Genomic DNA, 23,020 nt, shown 5'->3' on the forward strand with positions numbered 1-23,020 from the left:
TGAACTTTGCAGAATTTGTTACCTTGATAGATATTTACTCTAGAAGGCCTAACTCATGTAAATTCCTTCATCTTGGCAAATTGCTAGAAATGCTGAAAGTTATGGTGGTTACTTTCTAAGTCAACATATAACCATAAACTGGGTAAGAAAAGGTGGCTGGCTGATTTTCGTATTTATCAAAGGAGGACAAGAGATGTAAAAAGTCAAGAAGTATCACTCTAAAGCAATTAAGTTTGGAGACAAAGTACTTTAACCCAGGATATCCATAAGTATTCATAGTTTGTCACAATTTCCAAAAAATTAAAATGAACTACTTACGCATCTGTGAATGTGAAATATAACTTTATATAATGTAGTTTAGTTATAAACGCTATGAAATTCTGCTTAACTAAAAAAATTCAATCACAGTACAGTTGCACACAATAAGAAAAATGAAATTAGCATGGAAGAAATCTAGCATCTCATCCTATCAAAAATCTTAAAGAAAGTAACCATTATAAGACATGCCCCCAAAAGAGCGGTGTAAAAAAAATGACAAAAATAAATCATATAAGTCTTCAATATACATCAATAATGATAAACCATGTTTCACTGATTGTAGCATGAATAGTTTTTCCTATTTTAACATTACCAAAACTGAAACGCATCATGAGGGTTAAGGAGCAGTATTTTAAGTGTTTAAGTGGCAATGTTCATTAAGTTAGTGGCACATAATATAGAGCATCTCAAAAATTGACAGTCTTAAATTTGATTAGACACGTATTGTTTTAGCTGTATTATTTCATTGAATCTTTACAACTACCCTATGAAATAGCTGCTATAATTCTAACACCTTACAGATTAACAACTGAGACAGATTAACTTTTCAGTCACACGGCCACTAAAATTATCTTTACCATGTACAACATTATTTAATTGGCAAAATTACAATTTAAAATAACCTACATGTTTTCAGGATTTTGTAGCTATTGTGATGCTCTCAACATGAAAAGAAATTTAAGGTTTTTAAAATAACAATGCATTCAGCCTTTATAAAGTCCTTTTGCATACACAAATAAAGCGCATAGCACAGTAGCAGTTAATATACTATATAAACCTGTTTGACCAAGCTTAATGATTATAGCAAATTCCTAGACATTAGTTTCAATCCATTTCTTGCAAAACAAAGTCATATAACTCAGAATGCACATCACCTCACTAATCAAACTTCCTTTAAGTACAGATTTTTACAAAACCCATAGTACAATCAAACAATGTCATTTACCTTATTAAGACTGAAAATAAAATGAGCATCTCAAAAGATGCAGGAAAAAAGCATGTAACAAAATATGAAATCAATCCTGATTTTAAAAGATATTCTGAGCAAATTAAGAATAAGAGGACTTCCTGCACCTGATAACGGACACACATGAAAACTGACAGCTAATAACATAGTTAACGGTGGAAGACTGGCCACTTGCCCTCTACGACTGAGAACAAGTGAAGGATATGAGCTCTCACCACGCCTGTTCAACATCGGATTGGAGGTTCCAGCCAGTGCCATAAGGTAAGAAAGGTAAATAAAACAAAGACTGGAAAGGAAGAAATAAAACTAGCTTCATTTGCTGGTGATTACCTACATTTAAAAAATTCCAAAGAATTTTTTTTTTTTTATTAACTCTTATTTTTTTTTTTCTTTATTAGTTGGAGGCTAATTACTTCACAACATTTCAGTGGGTTTTGTCATACATTGATATGAATCAGCCATGGATTACACGTATTCCCCATCCCGATCCCCGCTCCCACCTCCCTCTCCACCCGATTCCTCTGGGTTTTCCCAGTGCACCATCCAAAGAATCTTAAAAAAAAAAAAAAAAAACTACTATGTTTAACATGTAAATTTAGCAAGGTCACAGAATAAAAGGGCAATACACAAGTCAGTCCTATTTCTATACACTAGTAATGAACAACTGCAAACCAAGATTTTACAAAACATTAACTATTATAGTACTAAAATCATTAAACAATTAGGGATATGGAAGATAATGTGCAAAATCAGTATTCTAATCACTAAAATGACTAGATAAATCAAAGAATACTTAAATAAATAGAAATACCAAGTCCACAGATTGGAGGACTCAGTACTGTCAAAAGTGTAAATTGCCCCCAAATATCTACAGATTCAGTGCAATTTTATTAAAATCCCAGCAGGTTTGCAGAAATGAACAAGCTGATTCTAAAACATATACTGAGAAAGCAAAGAACCTAGAAGGGCGAAAACAAATCTGATAAAGAACAAACTGTAAGATTCATATCACCTGATTTCAAGACTTACTACAAAGCTACAATGTGATATAGACAAAGTATATATACTGATATGTATGTATTAAAGGAACAAAATGGAGTTCAAAATATACCTGGACACATATGGTCAACTGATTTCAACAAGATGCCAAGGGAATAGAATGGAGAAAATAATCTTTTCCTCAAATGGTTCCTAAGCAATTAGGCAACAATCTGCAAAAACTAAACCATGACATACTTCACTTCCTGTAGATAAATTATAGGTGGATCACACACTTAACTGTAAGATCAGAAAGTACAAAACATCTAGAAAAAAATAGGAGAAATCTTTGTGATTTTAGATTAGGCGAAAGTATTAACCAAGAAAGAAGCTGATCTATCAGCTTCAAATATATAAAACTTATGCTCTGTTAAAGACACTTAAAATGCAAACACAAGGCACATACTAGGAGAACTTATTTGCAAAATATGTATCTAATAAGTATGTGTACACAGAATAATTAAAAAATTCTCAAAACAATTTAAAAAAATTTTAACAGATGAAAGATCTGGACACACATCTCACCAAAGATGACATAAAGATGGTAAATAAGCACATGAAAAAATGCTTGACATGATTAGTCATTGAGAAAACGCAAAACAAAACAAATGTGACAAAACTAACATCTATCACAACAGCTAAAATTTTAAAACCTGACAAAACCAAGTACTGACAAGGAAGAAGAGTGACTGATACTTTGCTGGCAAGAATGCAAAATGGTACCATCACTTTGGAAAAGTTTGGCACTTTAAATAAAGTTAAGCATCTGTTTACCATATAACCCTATAAAATTAGTATTATAAATATTTGCTGTCAAGCAAAGGCAAGGAGAGACTTGACAGACTGTTCCAGGCCTAACAAGCTCCTATTAGATTCAGAAAGCTGGGTGCTTACATAGAGTAAGGAATAAGGAGCAAAAGCTGAGGTCCTTGAGCAGAGCGACACCAAAACACAAGGGGCCACGTGATTACAGCATGGGCGCCGTGAGCCTGCGGTGAGGGAGGAATCAACGCCACACTGCCGCATGACATTGTATAGCCGCGGCTGTGCCTAAAAGGATGCAACAGAAAGCCTCATCCCATCAGAACCGGGAGCTGATGAGAAACTGTATCATGCGGGAGACAGGGAAAGGAGAGAAAGAAGCCTACGAGGAGCTCCCTCCAAGCTTCACAAGTCCACCAGGTGCTCCGGCAAGACTCGGGTCACCTGCACTTCAAGCCTTCCGCGTGTGACCTGTGTGGATACACGCTAGGCCATCAGGGGGCCGTCGTAGAGCCAATTCCTTAAACTCACCCAAGTGAGATAAAGACACATGTCCCACCAAAAACCATTTGCAAATGTTCATCACTATCATCATCACTGGCTAACACTAGAAAAAAGTTATATCATGGTGGTTTATAAGTTTGTCAAAATTCACAGCCTTTTTACCTAAAACAGGTGAATTGTATTCAATGTGTATTACATTTCAATAAACCTAACTTTAAAAATCAAACTGAAAAATATGTATTGCAAATGATTCAAGATGAAGCTGCTTCGTAGTCCAAAATTTCTACATATAAGTATGTTATTTGTATATGAATAAAAAGTAAAACTCTATTTCCTACAAGGTAATGACTGTATAGTAATGTGAAGAGAATATAAATGCTGCTTACAGTATCTAAAAGGGAAAAACTTGCAAGGCAAGTTTAGAGGTCATTACATCCAGTCTATAAAATTATTCAGTGCAATCTCTGATATATTGCAGTATGTATTTCTGACATTCAGTGACTGTTATTTAGTGTCTACAACATCCTATGGCTAATGAAAGGATATAAAAAAACTTTTAAGATATAAATCTATCCTCTGGAAGCTTTATACCTGGACAAGGAACACAAAATAAATGAAAAATTCAAAGGTGTCATTCCATTTGCTACTTCATTAAGCGAGCCTATTAACAATTCTCATAAATATTCAACCATAAGCTATTAAAGGGGCTTCCCTAGTGGCTCAGCTGGTAAAAAATCCGCCTGCAATGTGGGAGACCTGGGTTCAATCCCTGGGTTGGAAAAATCCCCTGGAGAAGGGAACGGGTACCCACTCCAGTATTCTGGCCTGGAGAATTCCAAGGACTGAATAGCCCATGAGGTCGCTAAGAGTCGGACATGACTGAGCAACTTTCACTTTATAAGCTATTAAAAGCCTGCAAATACTCTAAATATAATTTTCAATATACTTCTCTTTATCCACAAAAGATTACATTTATACACATCGCGACTGCATGTTATTAAAATTCTTTTCATTTTAAAACGTAAGTAACCATCCAAAGGATCTCACCATCAAAAATATCTCCTCTATATATTCTACACATAAGTCTATTTGGTTATAAACTATTCTGTGGGAGAGGGCTTCTCAGATGGCTCAGTGATAGAACCCGCCACCTGCCGATGCAAGAGACACGGGTAATCCCTGGGTTGGGAAGATACCCTGAAGAAGGAAATGGCAACCCACTCCAGTATTCTTGACTGGGAAATCCCATGAGCAGAGGAGTGTGGCAGGCTACAGTCCATGGGTTGCAAAAGTGTCAGACACAACTTAGCAACTCAACAACAGATTCTTTGGGAGACGAAAGACGACCCGGAATGAAGCAAATCTATCACACACTACACATTACACACCTCAATCTAGGGAAATTCGATCTCCCTAATTCAGCCTGATGTTCACATACATGGTTCACCCCTCTCTGTGGAGGTAAAAAACAAAAGTCAAGAAAAGGATGTAAACACCAGTCCTTAAATTTCTACTCTGTCTCCTCTTTCATTCTAGGCACTTTTAAGATTTCTCTATTTGTGAGAACAAACAGAAGTTAAACACATAAATACAAACCCTTCTGTATACTCTATGGCCATTCATAAAAGACAAAGTCATGACTAGCACCATTAAAAGTTTCTTTTTAAAGCACGGTATAACACACCCTAATATTCACTGCAACACTGTTTACAGTAGCCAAGACACGGAAGCAACCTAAATGTCTATAGACAGAGTGATGGATAAAGATGTGGTAAATACATACAATGTAATATTGCTCAGCCATTAAAAAAGAATGAAATAACACCATTTGCAGTGACATGGATGGGCCTGGAGGTTGTCATACTAAGTGAAGTCAGACAGAGAAGGGGAAATATCATATGACATCCCTTGTATGTGGAATCTAAAAAGAAATTATACAAATGAACCTAAAAAACAGAGACTCACAGACTTAAGAAAACAAACTTTGGCTGGTGACAGGAGAAGACTGGGGGAAAGGAACAGTTAGGGAGTTTGGGACGGACATGTACATGCTGCTGTACTTAAAATGGATAACCCATTTTAAGGCCCATCAAACTCTGCTCAATGTTATGTGGCAACCTGGATGGGAGGAGAGTTTAGGGGAGAATGGATACATGTATGACTGATCCCCTTCACTATTCACCTGAAATGATCACAACACTGCTATACCCCAACACAAAATAAAAAGTTAAAAAAATACATCAAGTTATAAAGGTAATAAAGAACATGAACCTAATATTTTAAAAATATATGATACACATGTGTATGAAAAGATTTAAAATTATAAATCCCAGATATATATTCAAGATGATTAGGCAATTTTATGTTTCTTCCTTCTTGAAAGACATTACTTTGCCAACAAAAGTCCATCTGGTCAAAGCTATGGTTTTTCCAGTAGTCTTGTATGGATGTGAGAGTTGGACTATAAAGAAAGCTGAGCGCTGAAGAATTGATGCTTTTGAACCGTGGTGTTGAAGAAGACTCTTGAGAGTCCCTTGGACTGCAAGGAGATCCAACCAGTCCATACTAAAGGAGATCAGTCCTGAATATTCATTTGAAAGACTGATGCTAAAGTTGAAACTCCAATACTTTGGTCACCTGATGCGAAGAACTGACTCACTGGAAAAGACCCTGATGCTGGGAGGGATTGGGGGCAGGAGGAGAAGGGGACGACAGGTGATGAGATGGTTGGATGGCATCACAACTCAATGAACATGAGTTTGAGTAGGCTCCGGGAGTTGGTGATGGACAGGGAGGCCTGGCGTGCTGCAGCCCACCGGGTCGCAAACAGCTGGACACAACTGAGGAAGTGAACTGAATAATTTTTCAACAATGAGTATGGTTTTTATTAAGAATTTTAAATATTTGTATCATTTCAGTAACTACTTTTTAATGAAACTGACAAGTAAGCTATGATTCTATTATCCACTTAGAAACCTTCCCTGCAATTTTTAATGAATTCTGAGTATCCCTGTTGACAGAGGAAAACGAATGACATCTTTCCTGTTATTTAAAACAAAGAACTATTTCAGATAAAACATAAAGTAAATTCTCAGTTTCTATTCTTCTGAGCAAAGCCATTTTATTGGATGACTTTGTTCTTACTCCGAGTAATGGATAATGGGAGTTTACTATGTATCTATGTGAATTATCACTCACAAAAAGCAGTAACTTTTTTTATCTAACAAAAGGAAAAATACAAAAATGAACAAGTTGGTTTTCCAGACTTAGTAAAAATCTAGTCTTATTTCATCTACCAAAACATTAAAGCAATCCATATTATTATAATGTTCTTCATTTATAAACACGTAGATCCAAGTTAATCAAAATATTTTAAAAGTTTCTGAATATGTACTAGATTAGGAATCAATGTTTATAAATGAAGAAGAAAAACACAAGTGTTATATATCTCCAAATAATTAAAAAGTAGCTAAAGTCCTTTTTCACAGGAAAGAAATAGTCAATCAGGAAAAGAGGAAATTGTAGTTAAGAACTTTTCTTCATCACATTTTAGAAAAATATTTTGGCAATCACTTTTTATTAGAGGTTGAAATAAAACAAAATCATCTTTTTTTTTTTTACTAAAGATGATTTTTAAATTTATAATGTAAACTAGGCTAGTAACCTTGAAAACTACCATTTAAACCCTTCGGTAGATTTTGTGTGTGTTAATACAAGCACTATTTGATCACTCTTAATGCCAAAAGATAACATTTCTAAAGGACATTTTCACATGATAGGAACAATTTAAACAGTATGCCTCTTCAGAAGGACAACACCATTTTTCTTCCTTTCCTCAATTTTTACGCTAAATGTAATCCACATTTAGAATATTCTTATCTATCTTATTTTTATATTCCCATGGATAAAACCAGGCATTTAAGGACACTGAGCAAAGAACCTTATCATGTTACCTACCAATAAATTTGTCTTTTTCCTGCTTTACAGGCAAAAACTGTCCTTAAACAAAATAAAATGAGTATCAGGTGAGTTAACTTGAGCTAGTGGTTAGGACATGTTGCTATAATAAGGCTAAACTAACCAGCGGATCACTAATTGACTTGCATCTATTGCAGGGCCACACGCTGCATCAGAACCCCTGCTGGTCAGTTCGATGGTTACAAGAAGAGCCAGCCAAATGTGCAGCTGAGTCAGCACAAATCCACTATCATCAGGTTCTATTTATCAACTTTACTACAACAAATCATGTACAAGTTGTCATCTGGCGAGAGAATGCCAATAATATACCCACTGGATCCTAATAGCGTCTATTTTAGGTTCTAAATTGAAGAAACAAGGTATTTTAAAATCCAAATCCATTTCTATTAATCAGCACTTATATTCTGAATTTTAAAATAGCACCGCATTAAATTCTGAGTCCCGCTGCTAAGACAAATGATGGCAGCCACATTCTTCTCTTTTGAACCGGAAGAAATGTAGTGATGACAATTGTTGATCCCTTTACTCTCTTAGCTTTATCAATTCAGGTACTTTTACCTTTATGTAACAACTGCAAACTAAGAGGATCTATACCTTCAAATTACGATAAAAATTATCTTCCAAACAAAGAGAATTTTTTAAAAAAAATCAGTAGTGATAACTGCAACCCGATCACTTTTCCACCCTGTTTCTCTTCTGAGACCTATAACTCTTCCCCATAATATATTGCACAAGGGACTGTAATGACTACTTCAGTCCTTTTAATTTGCCCCTCCTAGAGACTGTGAATTTCCAGAGTGAGGATAGCAGAGTTTCCTCCAGTCCTTCTCACCTGCAGCCCATTAAGAATATAAATTGAGACTCAAAATGGTATTCATCTGCTACAGATCAGTCTTCCCACTAACTATATACTATGAAATTCTGTAGACACTAGGTACATATCAACTCTTAACAGTGCCAGGCCCATATTAGACTTTCAAATATATTTAGTGAAAACTAAGCATGTCAACCTTTTACTCTCTCCTATCACACTCAGTATCAACAAAGCACCCCATGAATATGGACAACTGTACTGTCTGTGTGAACCTTTGACCCAAGACACACTGTCTTTTCCTACTGGCCATACTTTCAACTGCCTCTTCGGAGGGAAAAGCCTTGGATTATGTCTGATTCATTCTCCAGTACAAATATTCCATACAAGAAAATACAGTGCTTAGGATATGTCTAATCAAGTAATATCTTACAGTACAATCCTTGATTAACCATGTGATCCTTACAAAATTTATGAACTTATAAATTTTAACACCTATTTTTTTTCTTTGGTTCACACCAAGACTTGAGAATGCTTCCCAGTATAGCTGATGTTAGTGAAGATGCCTGAAGAGATGGAGGTGGGAGAGGAAAAAAGGCCATAGTGAAGGAACAATTTAACATATTGCTTCCATTTCCACCTATATCCCAAGAGAACTTAAATGGGAAGGGAAAAGATGGAGGTAGAACCTATGATTCAGAATAAGCTATAAAGAAAACAAAAGATGCTGACTTTGCAAATTGTGCATCTTAAGCTATCCTTTCAAATAATTTTTTTTAATTGTTTTTAATCCACACAATCTTGCTTCTTCCAGAAGCAGCTCAATTTCATCTCACCCAATATCCTCCGCCTTCATACACAAACATACAGTGCTACCACTGAGTCCCGATGCCAAACCAACCATCACAGGAAAATTTAAACCGTGAGAATTATTTCCCATTTCTCTCAGAAAGATAATCACAAAAATTTTCCCTGCAGGCAAATTAGCTATTTCTAACAGGCTTGGAGGGGGGTGGCGGGAGGGAACAGACCATTATCATGCAGCTTCTCATTCTCCATAGAGAAGAAAACTGGCATTAACTTCCAACAAGGGGGACAGCTGCTCTTATACTGTATCCCCAGTTAGAACCTAAAAACAAGCCAAAAAAACCACGCTGATCTTTTGATGCATTCAAATGAATAGAAAACTAAGGCATCTTTACTTTGCAGCAATATAGTGCCTCAAAACTCCTCCAGAGATTGGGGGGTGGGGGCGACCCATCAAACCCCAAACCCTTGCCATATGGGGGAGTAGGATTCTGTCAAACAGAAAATGCCACTCTCCGCCTCCTCCGCCATCGCGAAAATTGACGGGCACCGATTGCGGAGGCGGCCGAGGGAAGAAGAGAGGAGGCGGGGACACACACGCACACACACACCCCGCACCGAGAACTGATTCAAGGCTTTTGAAAAATGCTTGAAAGCTACAATTTCCTCCAACCGGAGGATTCTCACCCATTCTCCCGCTCCCACCCTGCTTCTGCCCCTGCATGGGGGCTCAGCTGCACTGTGTCCCCGCGGCGGCCTCGGCCCCGTGCGCCCTACGCCCCCAGGCGCGCGGCCCCCGGGCCGGGAGTCCCCCACGCGCCGCTCGGCAGCCAGAGGCCCGACACGCCCAGGCCGGGAGACGCGTCGCACCTGGATGTAGTTGTTCTCGCAGTAATCGGCCACCCGTTCCAGATTCGTGTAACTGTCGAAGAGGGCCCGGCGGCCCCCCGGGATCTCCTCCTCCAGCAGCATCTGCAGCTCCGCCATCTTCACATCCTCCTCCTCATACAGACCGCAGACGCAGCGGCGGCAGGAGCGCCAGGGAAGCCTAAGACTGGGAGAGGAGGAGCCGGGGCGACGGCGGCGGCAACCCGGGAGGAGCGAGAAACACCCCCCGCGCGCGCGGCAGGGGAGGGGGCAGCGGGAACGGGGGCGGGGCGCGAGCCGATGGACTCGGAGGACGGTCACCGCGGCGACAGCCGGCCCGGCGCGCGCACGCGCGCTCCTCTCCCTCCACCCCCGGGAGCCCGAAAAAGGTTCCCACCCTTGGTCGCGCCGCCCGCCCCTCCCCCACATCCGGCGTCTCCTAGCGACCGCGGGAGTGGGGGCCGGGATGCGCGCGGGAGTCGAGCGCGCGGTTAACTCTTCGGCCCCCGCAGGATGCGTGGCTGGGGCAGTGCACCCCGCGGCCTTTGTTAGTCCGGCGTGAACGCCCACCCGGCTCTGCGGTCTTCCCGTCGGCTTCTTCAGCGACTCTCCTCGGCGTTATCCTCAACCTGCGGCCCAACCCTGTGGTAGTGGGCCTGAGGGATAATATTAGCCCACTGAACTCCCTTGCAGCTTTAAGTGCGCCCCACTTTTAATTTTTCTCTTCATCTTTGACCGTATTCACCCTCTTTGGATAAATAAATTTCAGTTTCCTGATCCCAAATTTCCTACCCTGTTTGCACCTGTTTGCCGATTAGCTCCGTTTCCCCTGCCAGCTGAGCCTCGGCTCTTTCCTCCTTCGCCTGTCCTCTGGCCTTCAGCTTTTCCCACTTGCTCTATGCTGCCCTTCTTCAGTGACAGTCTTTTTTTTATCATTTCTCTGAGTCTGTCAACTTTTTTCCTCATCAATTAAGGATTTAAAGTTTCAAAAACGATTTTGCTGGCACTTTCCTTCCTCACAAGGCTATTACATGGATAAAATAAAAGTTTATGTGAAAGCACCTTGGAAAACGTTAAATGCCACAAAAATTCAAGGCACATCATTTTGGTCTTGCAGTTACTATTCTGTATTGTATATTTTTTTCCCTAAATCTGACTACTCCACATATGTAATTTTTAAAAAAACTGAAATTTCTGACAACTGCTGAGATATTATAAAGTCCATGACCTTTATTTGTACCATGGAAAGTCAAGGCTGACTGCCTTTGCAATTTAGAGCAAGATGTATTATTTCAAGTCTGGTATTTGTGATCTCTTGGCCCTCCTAGTGATTATTTTCCCCCTCTTGTTTTTTTCTCCCCTGATAATGAGGAAACTACTGTCTCAAATCACTTTAATGCTTTACCATTGTTTTATTGGCTTTTTGACATACACATTAGCAAATTGTTTTGAGTTTTTTCTGTGGAACCCAAGTTAAAGGATACTGAAAATGTTCCAGTCTGACTGATTTTATTATGAACCACTTAAGATGTCTTCTGTATTAGTGGTTCTCAAACTTAAGTGTGAGACGCTTTTTAAAATGAGAGGTTTAGGGTCACACTCTAGAGATATTCATTAGCCTTAGTGATGGAATGGAGTGGTTACTTAAATGGCATGTAAACTTGCTTCAGGGATTAACATTCTTAGATCAAGCAAACTTTTCTTTTAGACTTAATTTCAATGAATCAAAGTCTACTGTTGAGCTGTAAGATGTCCAGCAGGCTAAGTTAAATGCTAAACACTCTCCCCCCATTACCTGTTTCCACCTGGCATTCTTTCAAGTACTGCTTAGTAATAAGCCCAATAAACAGTTCTCCGCAGAGGGCTGACTTATCATCCTAGGAATCTCTGAAAGAAGATTCTAGTATGTACTTTCTCAAATTAATTTGTGACAACTTCGGATTTTAGCTTCCTTAACTGAAAAATCAAAGGGTTAAACTCAGGTCAGTTCTCAAACTTCTCCTTGGAGTACAATCACCTGCAGGGCTTGTTAAAACACAGAAGTGCTAGGCCACACCCCTAGAGTTTCTGAATCAGTTGGCCTGCCCCCATTTATAGGTCTAACAAGTTCCCAGGTGATGCCAATGAAACTGCCCTTCTGGCCATGAAGGCCTACCTGGCACTCTCTACCAAGAGAAGGCCTTTTAATATTCAGCAAAATCTAAGGATCAAAGAACATAAATATACACTTCTGTGGCCACCAAGGTCATTTCAGTAAAAAAGACAACTACAAAATCTATAAAAACTACATGCGTCACGTATGCATATATAATTGGTGCGATTGTAGGGCGTTTGTTCTTGCTCCTCTTAGCTTTTCTAAAATGAGTATGGATTATTTTTCTAAGAGACCAGTAAGGCTATTATCTCCCCAAATCAGAAAGAACACTTATAAAAAAGAAAAAAAAGAAAGAACACTTTTATTAATGCAGCCCAAGACAACATTTTTAAGTAATTTTATCACCAATTTGCTTCAAAGTAAGCATTTAAAATTTTGTAGATTTTTTAATATATTAACCCAGTCATGCTGAGTGCAGTTGATTTTTTAAAAATCAAACTGCAGGTCCTAATATTTATTTCCAATTAATTGTGCCTTGACTTTTCACCAAATTTAAATCCTCATTACCATCTATTTAAATAATCTTGATTCACATCATCTACACATTTAATAAGCAAGACTTTGGGGTGCATTATTGCCTTTAATAAGAATGTTGAATAAATCAAGGCCAAGAAGAGGGCCTAATGGCTTGGCCCTATAAGACTGACTTAGTTGGTTAGAGCCACAATCAATATACCTTGAATTGGGCCAGTTGTGATTGTACCTTAAAGGACTCACGTTTATCAAATATTTCATCATGATCACATAACTGGTGAAAAAGTGTCAAATTCTTCTGCTGAAATAAAGATACTGTGGAATTCTCTGGATGTATATCACTCCTAAATGAGAAAATTAAGGTAAAGCACAATAATATATTGCCTTAAAGTATGGGTTCTAAGTAAACAAATTTGCTTACAATTGCTTCTCTTACATCTAGAAGATGTGTCCATTCACTTTGGACTTCCCCCTCAGATTTTTCCTGCACACTGACATGATAATTCATTATAAACACTGCTTTCATCAGTAAATCTGTTTTTCTCCAGATTATCAGTCTCTCTTTCCAGGTGGCTCAGTAAAGAATCTGCCTGCCAATGCAGTAGACACAGGAGACACAGATTCGATCCCTGGGTCAGGAAGATCCCCTGGAGAAGGAAACCGGAACCCACTCTAGGGTTCTTGCTTGGGAAATCCCATGGACAGAGAAGCCTGGATGGCTACAGTCCACGGGATCACAAAGAGTCAGACATGACTTAGCAACTAAACAGGAAACAACAGAAACTTCTAAATGACATCAACCTACCAGCTTTAAAATCCATAGCACTGAGTATTAATTAGTACTTAACATTATTGTATTTTCTCATACATTTTAAAAGATTAAAGAACAAATAGCATTTATGGCACCTAAAGAATAATACCATCTGTTTCATTTACACACAACAGAACTTCCTGGTTTTGCCTTAAATGTTTGGAAACTATTAAATAAGAATGCCATTCTTCTTCATTAAGATTTATTGTTGTTGAGTGACTTAAGTCGAGTCTGACTGTTTTGTGACCCCCTGGACTGTAACCTGCTAGGCTCCTCTGTCCATGGGACTTCCCAGGCAAAAATACTGGAGTGGGTTGCCATTTCCTTCTCCAGGGGATCTTCCCCACCCAGCGATCGAACCTGCATCTCCTGTGTCTCCTGCATGGCAGGTGGGGCCTTATACTGCTGAGCCACCAGGGAAGCACTCTTCATGAAGATACTTTGGACTGTTTTCTTTCTTTACCTTGAGAATCTCAAAACTAGTTTTCTAGCTGCTATATAACTTTATCAGGCAATAGTTGATATATATGTGCATATACAATTCAACGAATGTATATTTCAATGAAATTTAAAAGAATTCCTTTTTAAGTAATTAAGTCCCCTGTTTGATATATTACATAGTAATAATCAGGAGAAATGCAAAGCAGAGTTTTTTACTCAAGCAATGACATGGTTAACTTACTTCCCATTCTTACCCCAAACAAGAAACATAGTTATCAGTGATTAATATGTTCATACACATTTTTATATATTTTACAGTTTTAATTTAAGACTACTGAAAATTTTAATACCAAGTGCATATAATTTGAACATACTAAATCTTTGAAACAAATTTTCTATATGTAATAAAAAAAATAAATGACTGGGATCTAAGCCTTATATTTTTAGGCACACTTTATCATATGAAATTTTGGTCTCAGTTTTAGTTATTTAAATCTTGGTCTCAATTTTAGGGATATTTATTTAATGGTTTAAAGTGTACCAAACTATTTTTTTTAAGCCTTACTGTGTAATAGAGTTTCCCATGCTTTGTAACTGTATGAATGCACATTTTAAGAAGTAAGTTAAAAATGATTGGAAAGAATACACATTCTCCGAAATTAGTCTGTAAGAATAAAAAAATCCCCTCCCATTTTCAGGAAGTCAATAGTCCACAAGTCTCAAACATATATTTTCATTTGTACTGAAAGTCATTTTTTGTCTATTTTGGAAATTACAAATATACAGTATGGAAAATGGTGTAATTATGACACAAATATCCATTGACTAATTGTAACAAATAGCTTCTATTTTACTTCATGAAATATTATTCTTATGCTAAATAATTTTAAATAAAATTATAGTAATCATGACATTTAACTCCTAAATGCTTTATTACAAATTTCCAAAAAAAAAGGGTATTTTGCCACATAACCACAATATTGTTAGCAAATCTAACAAAATCAACAATAATCCCCTCACACTACCCAACAACCAATAAAAAGCATTTTTCAAGAAGAAATTACTCTTAGAAAGAGAGGAAATAACATATATCCCAAGATAAAACCTGAAAGGATTATATTTAAATATTTAGAATCCTAATAGTTTCCTGTGATAGACCACAAAATAGCTCCCTCCCCTGTGAAAAATAAGATGTTTTTTCCCATTAAATTATGAGAATGGACAATACAAACCTGAAATTCTTCCATGATAATATATCTCTGTGTATAGATATAACCAACTACTCTATGGTAGCTCAGACGGTAAAGCGTCTGCCTACAATGTGGGAGACCTGGGTTCGATCCCTCGGTCGGGAAGATCCCCGGGAGAAGGAAATGGCAACCCACTCCAGTATTCATGCCTGGAAAATCCCATGGACCAAGGAACCTGGTGGGCTACAGCCCATGGGGTCACAAAGAGTTGGACACGACTGAGCGATTTCACTTCACTTCACTTCATAGATATAACCAATGGGGTAGGTAACTGATCTTGAAAGGTATGTTTTTGAAGAATACAAATTCCTCAAATCTTTAGTTTCCACTGAAATTGGCTTTACATGTCCCCCCCGCCAACACACACACAAGAAACATGTAAATTTCAGACCTAAAGCATAAAATAGATCATTGTTTCCTATAACAGAATAGATCACCAATCAGGTCAAAAAAACTGGATTTCTCAAATTAGCTACTTTTGTTCACACTTTGTCTTAAATTTTGTTAAAGTTTAATAGAGTGTCAAGTCTCAAAATGTACTAACTAGGTTTTTATTACTGATAACTAGGAGGAGGAGGAGGGGACAACAGAGGATGAGATGGTTGGATGGCATCACCAACTCAATGGACATGGGTTTGGGTGGATTCCGGGAGTTGGTGATGGACAGGGAGGCCTGGCGTGCTGCTGTTCATGGGGTTGCAAAGAGTCGGACACGACTGAGCGACTGAACTGAACTGAACTGAATACTTCCCTTAATAACATTAATTGCTAAGAGTTTGAAAGGTACCAGTTTTTCTGATTATGCATTAATACCACTAGAACCTGTATACTGAATATTCACTGAAGCATGTATAATTTCCAAAGCTGCTAACTTTTTTTAATAACAATATTTCCTTTCAGTTTCGGTAATATTGCAAACAAATAGGTTATACTTTGACAAAATTTCTAACTAAACACCATGGTATATGTTAACAAGACTCACATGTATAGTACAAGGTTGCTAAGAATAAGAATAAGAATACTGTTCACCACTGATTGCTATGTTCATGAAATGGAATGTAAAAGAGGTTAACAGCAAAAAAGTGACTCATGATTCTCTTTGTCAAAGTAATTTTATGTAGCCTCTTGGAAAGAAAGGACTAGAAGAGAATAATTTTGGTATTTTAAAATGGAAAGGAATGCTGAATTTAACTACACTTAAAATATACTGGTAGGATTTTCTACTTCCTCCTCCACAAGAATTAACAATGTATTTCTCCCAGATTCCTATTATCTAGATGTCCAACCATATGAATAAGTGAATGACTCATATCATTGAAACATTTCATAGGGTTTTATGTTGATTATTTCAGGGGAAAAATCCCACTTTATCTTCCAGCAGAAAAAAATGTTTAGCAATTATGATTAAAATATAGGAAACAGGAGTTTAAACGGGGTTTAAGATTTAATCCACTATTAGTGTACTGGATCACTTTTGCAACTTTAATAAAAATGTGTATTAGGAAATTGCTTTTAAGTTTGGCATCTATTTGTTGTTTATTTTGTAAATAATTTTAAGACATCCTAGAGAGGCTTAAATCGCTTGATGATAAATCATAAAAAAGACATTTATGGACATTTGCAAGAACGACTGGCATAAACCAGAAAACACAGTGCTTAAAAACCACTGAGTCACAGTTCAATGATGTAAAAGGAGAGATGTGCCCAGGGCTGGTTTCATGGGCTGCAACCAGTGCAGTCCCTCAGAGGCCCACAGATCAGAAGGACCCCATGCTGGGGTATGATACTGAGAGGGCACTGCAGCGAAATTCTCACATTTTACTTGTGAATTTGTATTTTGTAAATGAAGTCCAGTGGGACCCTGGAGTATATACTAGGGACTTAGAGCTTACTTCCTTGCCTCCCTAGACATGTTCTGTTACCAGCTTCCTGGGGCCCTGGACCCTGCCTGGCCTCCCTCTCCCCATCCCCACCCATTAACTCCCATGGCTGCTTTCTACCCAGAGCAGCAGTAAGACTGCGTTAGCAGGAGAGCTGATGAGGGAGGCCCACTTTCTGCCACGTCACCCTCCAGTGGGGGGCCTGGGAGCAGGTGGCAGGGCAAAAAGTCATGTCCGCCTTGGGCTGGCCCCACCCCAGCATTTTCACCAGATGGGGCTTCTTTGCCTATCCCAATTCAGGTAAACACTGTCCCAGCATGGGGACTTCAGTCCCTTGGGGGTCACCCTCTCATCAACCATGGGTTACAGGAGCGACTCATGTGAGGACAGATTGACTTCATTGCCAGCTAAGACCCCACATTTTCATTTTGCACTGAGCATACAAATTATGTAGCTAGCCCTGATTGTGCCTCTTATAAAATAAACCCCCAAACCTTTATAAATGTCATAACATGGCCCATTCACAGATAGGACAACTGTTTTTTTTGTTTTTTTTTTAAATTACTTTATTATTCTTTGATTTATTTTTATCTTCTGGCTATCTACAGAGCATATGGGATCTTAGTTCCCTGACCAGGGATTGAACTCTTGCCCCCTGCACTGGAAGCAGAGTCTTAACCACTGGACCATCAGGGAAGTCCCAGGACAACTGTTTTTAAGTGTTTGTTTTTAGGAGATGATTATCCTATTTCTCCCAGTTATCAATAGCATAGTATACTAAATTAGGCAGTTTTTGTTTAGGGGTCCTTTCCTTGGTTTTAAATTCATCCTTTAGAGAATAAGATAAAATCAAAAGGAAATCACATTTGGAAAAAGTTTGAAAAAAGAAACTGTACTAGTATGGGCAAACTCTCATATAAAATCAGTTGTCTCAGCTTTGATTTTCCCCTTTTATAAGGGTATTGGATTAGAACATATCCATGGGTTCTCTTAAATGTAACATAGTTTTACAACGTCTATAAGACTAAATCAAAGCTAGCACATTAGTAGATGATACTTCTAACCTCACCTTAATTGATTACTTTCAGGGGTTCTTGACTGTCCTACGGAAGAACTAAAATATAAAACATAACAGCTCTTTTGCAAGCATCTCAAAACCTCAAGTAGCCATGTCAAGAGTTAAGTTCAAGTCATAGTTACTAAAAGGCACCAGTGACCACCTCCTTGTTCCATTGCTAAATAAATTCGTATTTCCAGAACTAAGAATGAGAATTCCTTTCTTCCAAACTTTGGGTGTCCAAAATCCTAGCAGTCTTCTCCTGGCCCCTGACATGCAAAAGAGAGCCTGACAGACAAGGGTATCTGAAGTGAAGTAAGAGGAAGTGAAGAGATCTGATAATAGTATCTCTCTAGCATTGCTGGCCTGGAGTTCAGGCCAGGAGTCTCCGCAGTTTCTCTGTGCACATGCCTGGCCATTGCAGAGATGCCTCTTGTGGTTCTGAGTCAACCTATGCTATCAACTATGGATTAGATTTAATGATCCCAAAGAGACGGGATCAGTTTGGGGGGTTATCCAAGAGATTTAGTACAAAATTTCCCACACTACCAAGGGCTCTCCTACAAGTCCTCTAAATACAAAAAAACAGAAACTCAGAACAGACGCATGGTTCTATTTGCATCCAGAATTTCAGCTTAGGTTTCAGGCCAGATCAATCTCTGATCATGGAGAGAACAAGATGAAATTTACCTTGGTGGGATCACCATGCTATACAACTGCTGTAATACTTGATTTGCATCTCCCAAAATTACATAATTCTCACAGGTCATCATCTAGCTAGAAATATACCACAGTGCCCAACTCTTGTGATTAAACCCTGTATTGGGAAAGATGAAAATCTCAGAGACAGACATAAATTTTATACACACATTAAGAAAGGTTGTCATGGCAACTTTGCTTGAAGATATGTATTTTTAAATCTAAGTAAGTTTAACATTCAAAACACATTTGCATCTCCCTCAAAGGCTCTGCATCAAGAATATTAAAAAAATTTTTTTCCCAATTCCTTCTGAATCTACACCTTCTTGAAAGCTTAACAAAATCCCTGCGAATATAATAGCAGCACTGATTTAAGCACCTGTCTTCAGAAAGCTATGAGAAAATCCAAAATGAAAGCCCAATATTACTCTTCTACTCCCAGAGGCTCTAGGTTTCTCCCTCCAAAATTTTAAACTGTGAGCAGGTTGCCATGTAATCTCTACAACATCCTTTTAAGCTCTAAAAATTAATTATCTATTAGCTGATGACCTTACCGTACAAACAACAAATCATAAAAGATAAACCACTTAGTGCTGCAGTATAATTGAGCAATGCATAGAAATTTGGACAAAAATCTCTCTTTAACCGAGTCAAACCAATTCCTAGCTTTGTTTCTCCTCACTCTAAATGATCTCCAGTATTCCTATTCATCATCAATGTTGACAGTTTTCCTTGGTAAGATATGTAGTGTAATTCTCTTGCTGATAAACTAAAAATAACAAAAATAATGGTTTGACTCCCAACAGCTCCTTGTGCTTCTTCCCTCCTTGTACCTGTAGCGGAAGCCTTCTATTCTTTATCATGTAGTCAGCTACAAGTTCCTTCTTCTGTCCCTCTCAGCCACTAACCTGGAGGGTCTTTGAGTTGCTTCCAAACCGAGGACCTAGAGAGCTCAAGTGCTCCAAAGTTAAGCTTTGGCACATGAGACTTTGGGGTTCTTCCTCCTGGGGTGAAGCACAGAAGACAGAGAACACAATAAGTTCCAAGTCTGTTTAGCTCACTGCTATATCCCCAGCATCTGGCATAAGATCTGGCATGCAGGAAGGGACCAATGAAAAATGTTGCCTGACTAAAGGGTTCACATTTCTTTAGACAGAAATGGAAGTCATGAGGAGAGAGTCAGCAGAGTACGAGAGCTCTAACAAGGAGAAATAGTAGAGGTAAGGAGTGAGAGAATATGGAATTCAGGTGAATTGGAATGACTAGGTCACTCCTAGCCTGGAGAATTTCTGGACCATGCACATATTAAAGAACTAGTGAAGACAGATGTTCCTACTTGTCTATATAGATCATTTTGGACAAAAATGATCTCCATGAAATACCAGATTCTCCATGAAATACATCCCCATGAAACACCAGTTTTTCAGGATAATAGGTGTAACCTGTAAAGGGGTACCTTCATCAAATACAGTTGGAACATTCAGTGATACATCAAGTCAAAATAGGTTTCCTTACATGAGAACTTCTCAGCTCTTCCAATATAATATGCATTACAGGTGTCTGAGAAAGAACATACATACACAATCTGAGAATAAATATGATCAAGGAAACTTTTTCTCAGAGTATCTCATAGGATAGGGTACCATGAGACACTTTGGGAAATAATGCTCTTGCTAACCTAATAAAGAACTCTGACCCTTACATATTTCCTAGTTTAATGATAATCTGATGATAAGATATAGAAGGAACAAAGATCTACTTGCTTACCAACTATTCTGGTTGATACTTTGTAAAACTATAGTTGATTATAAATCTATGTTCACACTTAATACAGACACCACTGAAAGATGTCCATACAACATCTTCTTAAATACTTCCAGCAATCACATCACAAAATATATTAGCTTTAGAAGTAGTTTGGTTTTCTTTTTCAACTATTAAGTAACTTTAATAATTTCCTGTATGTGCACAGAAAACCTCAATAAAGATTTCATTCATTTATTCAAAAATATTTACTGATTGCCATTTGGAGACAGGCACCTTACAACTTTATCCATGATAGTTACCATGGTGGGGTAACACAGCTTAATTTTTACCATTAAGTGTTAAAAATTAAAACAAGAATTTGCAAGTATTTTAGACATACATAAAACCAAGTTTTGTTTTTTTTAAAAAAACTACCAGACAGGATTGTTGGTGATTTATTTATTCCTGGTACGTTTTCCATGCTATAACAAGATCTGATTCCAATCTGAAGAAAGACAGCCACCAAACCATAAACTGCCTGAATGGGAAGCATGCTGGAAGAAGGAATGTCATTTCCTGCCTTTTTGTTTATTGTCTGGATATTTTATAAAATCGCTTCAAGCTCAAACTTTACAATTATCCAGTCACTCAATGGCATAAAATTTTATAAATCAAATATAAAATTAATTTCTACTTTCAAAGTCTACCCCCCCCCAAACAAGACCTTACAAAAATGAAGTAACAAAAGAAAATGTTTGAAATGTATTAAACAAAAAGTAGACTATGTTGTTCTGACCACAATGGGTAAAAATAAACATATGTGGGAACAGGGAAAAAACTTAAACAGTTGCACAAACGGTAATTGAGTTGGCAGTATTAGTTTTGAGAGTTCTTTTAATACCACTGTTACATTACTCTTTTATAAACTGTACATCATTTGAAATTACTGCTTCTCTCTTAAGAATAAAACCCCACTACACCCCACTGAAGATATTAAGATAATCTGAAGTTTAGATCTCTCAGTGTTTCTTAGCTAGTATTTGCTATCTTCATTTACAGTTCGGTTTCTTCTTGCAAGAATGAAGAACTATTTTTTGTTTTTTTCATTTATTTATATTAGTTGGAGGCTAATTACTTTACAATATTGTAGTGGTTTTTGCCATACATTGACATGAATCAGCCATGGATTTACATGTGTTCTCCATCCTGAAGCCCTCTCCCACCTCTCTCCCCATCTCATCCCTCTGGGTCATCCCAGTGCCCCAGCCCTGAGCACTTGTCTCATGCATCAAACCTGGACTGGCGATCTATTTCACACTTGATAATATACATGTTTCAATGCTATTCTCTCAGATCATCCCACCCTCGCCTTCTCCCGCAGAGTCCAAAAGTCTGTTCTTTACATCTGTGTCTCTTTTTCTGTCTTGCATATAGGGTTATCGTTACCATCTTTCTAAATTCCGTATATTTTGGTGTTTTTCTTTCTGGTTTACTTCACTCTGTATAACGGGCTCCAGTTTCATCCACCTCATTAGAACTGATTCAAATGTATTCTTTTTAATGGCTGAGTAATATTCCATGGTGTATATGTACCACAGCTTTCTTATCCATTCTTCGGCTGATGGGCATCTAGGTTGCTTCCATGTCCTGGCTAGTATAAACAGTGCTGCAATGAACATTGGGGTGCACGTGTCTCTTTCAGTTCTGGTTTCCTCGGTGTGTATGCCCAGGAGTGGGATTGCTGGGTCATATGGCAGTTCTATTTCCAGTTTTTAAGAAATCTCCACACTGTTTTCCATAGCGGCTGTACTAGTTTGCATTCACCAACAGTGTAAGAGGGTTCCCTTTCCTCCACACCCTCTCCAGCATTTATTGCTTGTAAACTTTTGGATAGCAGCCATCCTGACTGGCGTGTAATGGTACCTCATTGTGGTTTTGATTTGCACTTCTCTGATGAGTGATGTTGAGCATGTTTTCCTGTGTTTGTTAGCCATCTGTATGTCTTCTTTGGAGAAATGTCTGTTTAGTTCTTTGGCCCATTTTTTGATTGGGTCGTTTATTTTTCTGGAATTGAACTGCAGGAGTTGCTTGTATACTTTTGAGACTTTGTCTGTTGCTTCGTTTACTATTATTTTCTCCCATTCTGAAGGCTGTCTTTTCACCTTGCTTGTAGTTTCCTTTGTTGTGCAAAAGCTTTTAAGTTTAATTAGGTCCCATTTGCTTATTTTTGCTTTTATTTCCAATATTCTGGGAGGTGGGTCATAGAGGATCCCACTGTGGTTTATGTCGGAGAGTCTTTTGCCTATGTTCTCCTCTAGGAGTTTTATAGTTTCCGGTCTTACATTTAGATCTTTAATCCATTTTGAGTTTATTTTTGTGTATGGTGTTAGAGTGTTCTAGTTTCATTCTTTAACAAGTGGTTGACCATCGGGATTGGGAATACATGTAAATCCAT

At 38.0% G+C, this 23,020-nt stretch overlaps 1 protein-coding gene across 7 annotated transcripts in view; it reads right to left on the reverse strand.

The window, feature by feature from the left end:
* The window catches only part of ABI2 (abl interactor 2), a 104,380-nt gene extending 94,004 nt beyond the window's left edge, over positions 1-10,376 (reverse strand). For all 7 annotated transcript variants that reach the window (XM_061148964.1, XM_061148960.1, XM_061148962.1 and 4 more), the window contains exon 1: positions 10,056-10,376. In XM_061148964.1, coding sequence (XP_061004947.1) covers positions 10,056-10,172 — 117 coding nt within the window. In that variant the 5' untranslated portion in view covers positions 10,173-10,376. The remainder of the gene's footprint in view (positions 1-10,055) is intronic.
* Positions 10,377-23,020: the final 12,644 nt, after the last annotated feature.

Source organism: Dama dama, chromosome 8, assembly GCF_033118175.1.
Source record: "Dama dama isolate Ldn47 chromosome 8, ASM3311817v1, whole genome shotgun sequence".
Taxonomy (NCBI): domain Eukaryota; kingdom Metazoa; phylum Chordata; class Mammalia; order Artiodactyla; family Cervidae; genus Dama; species Dama dama.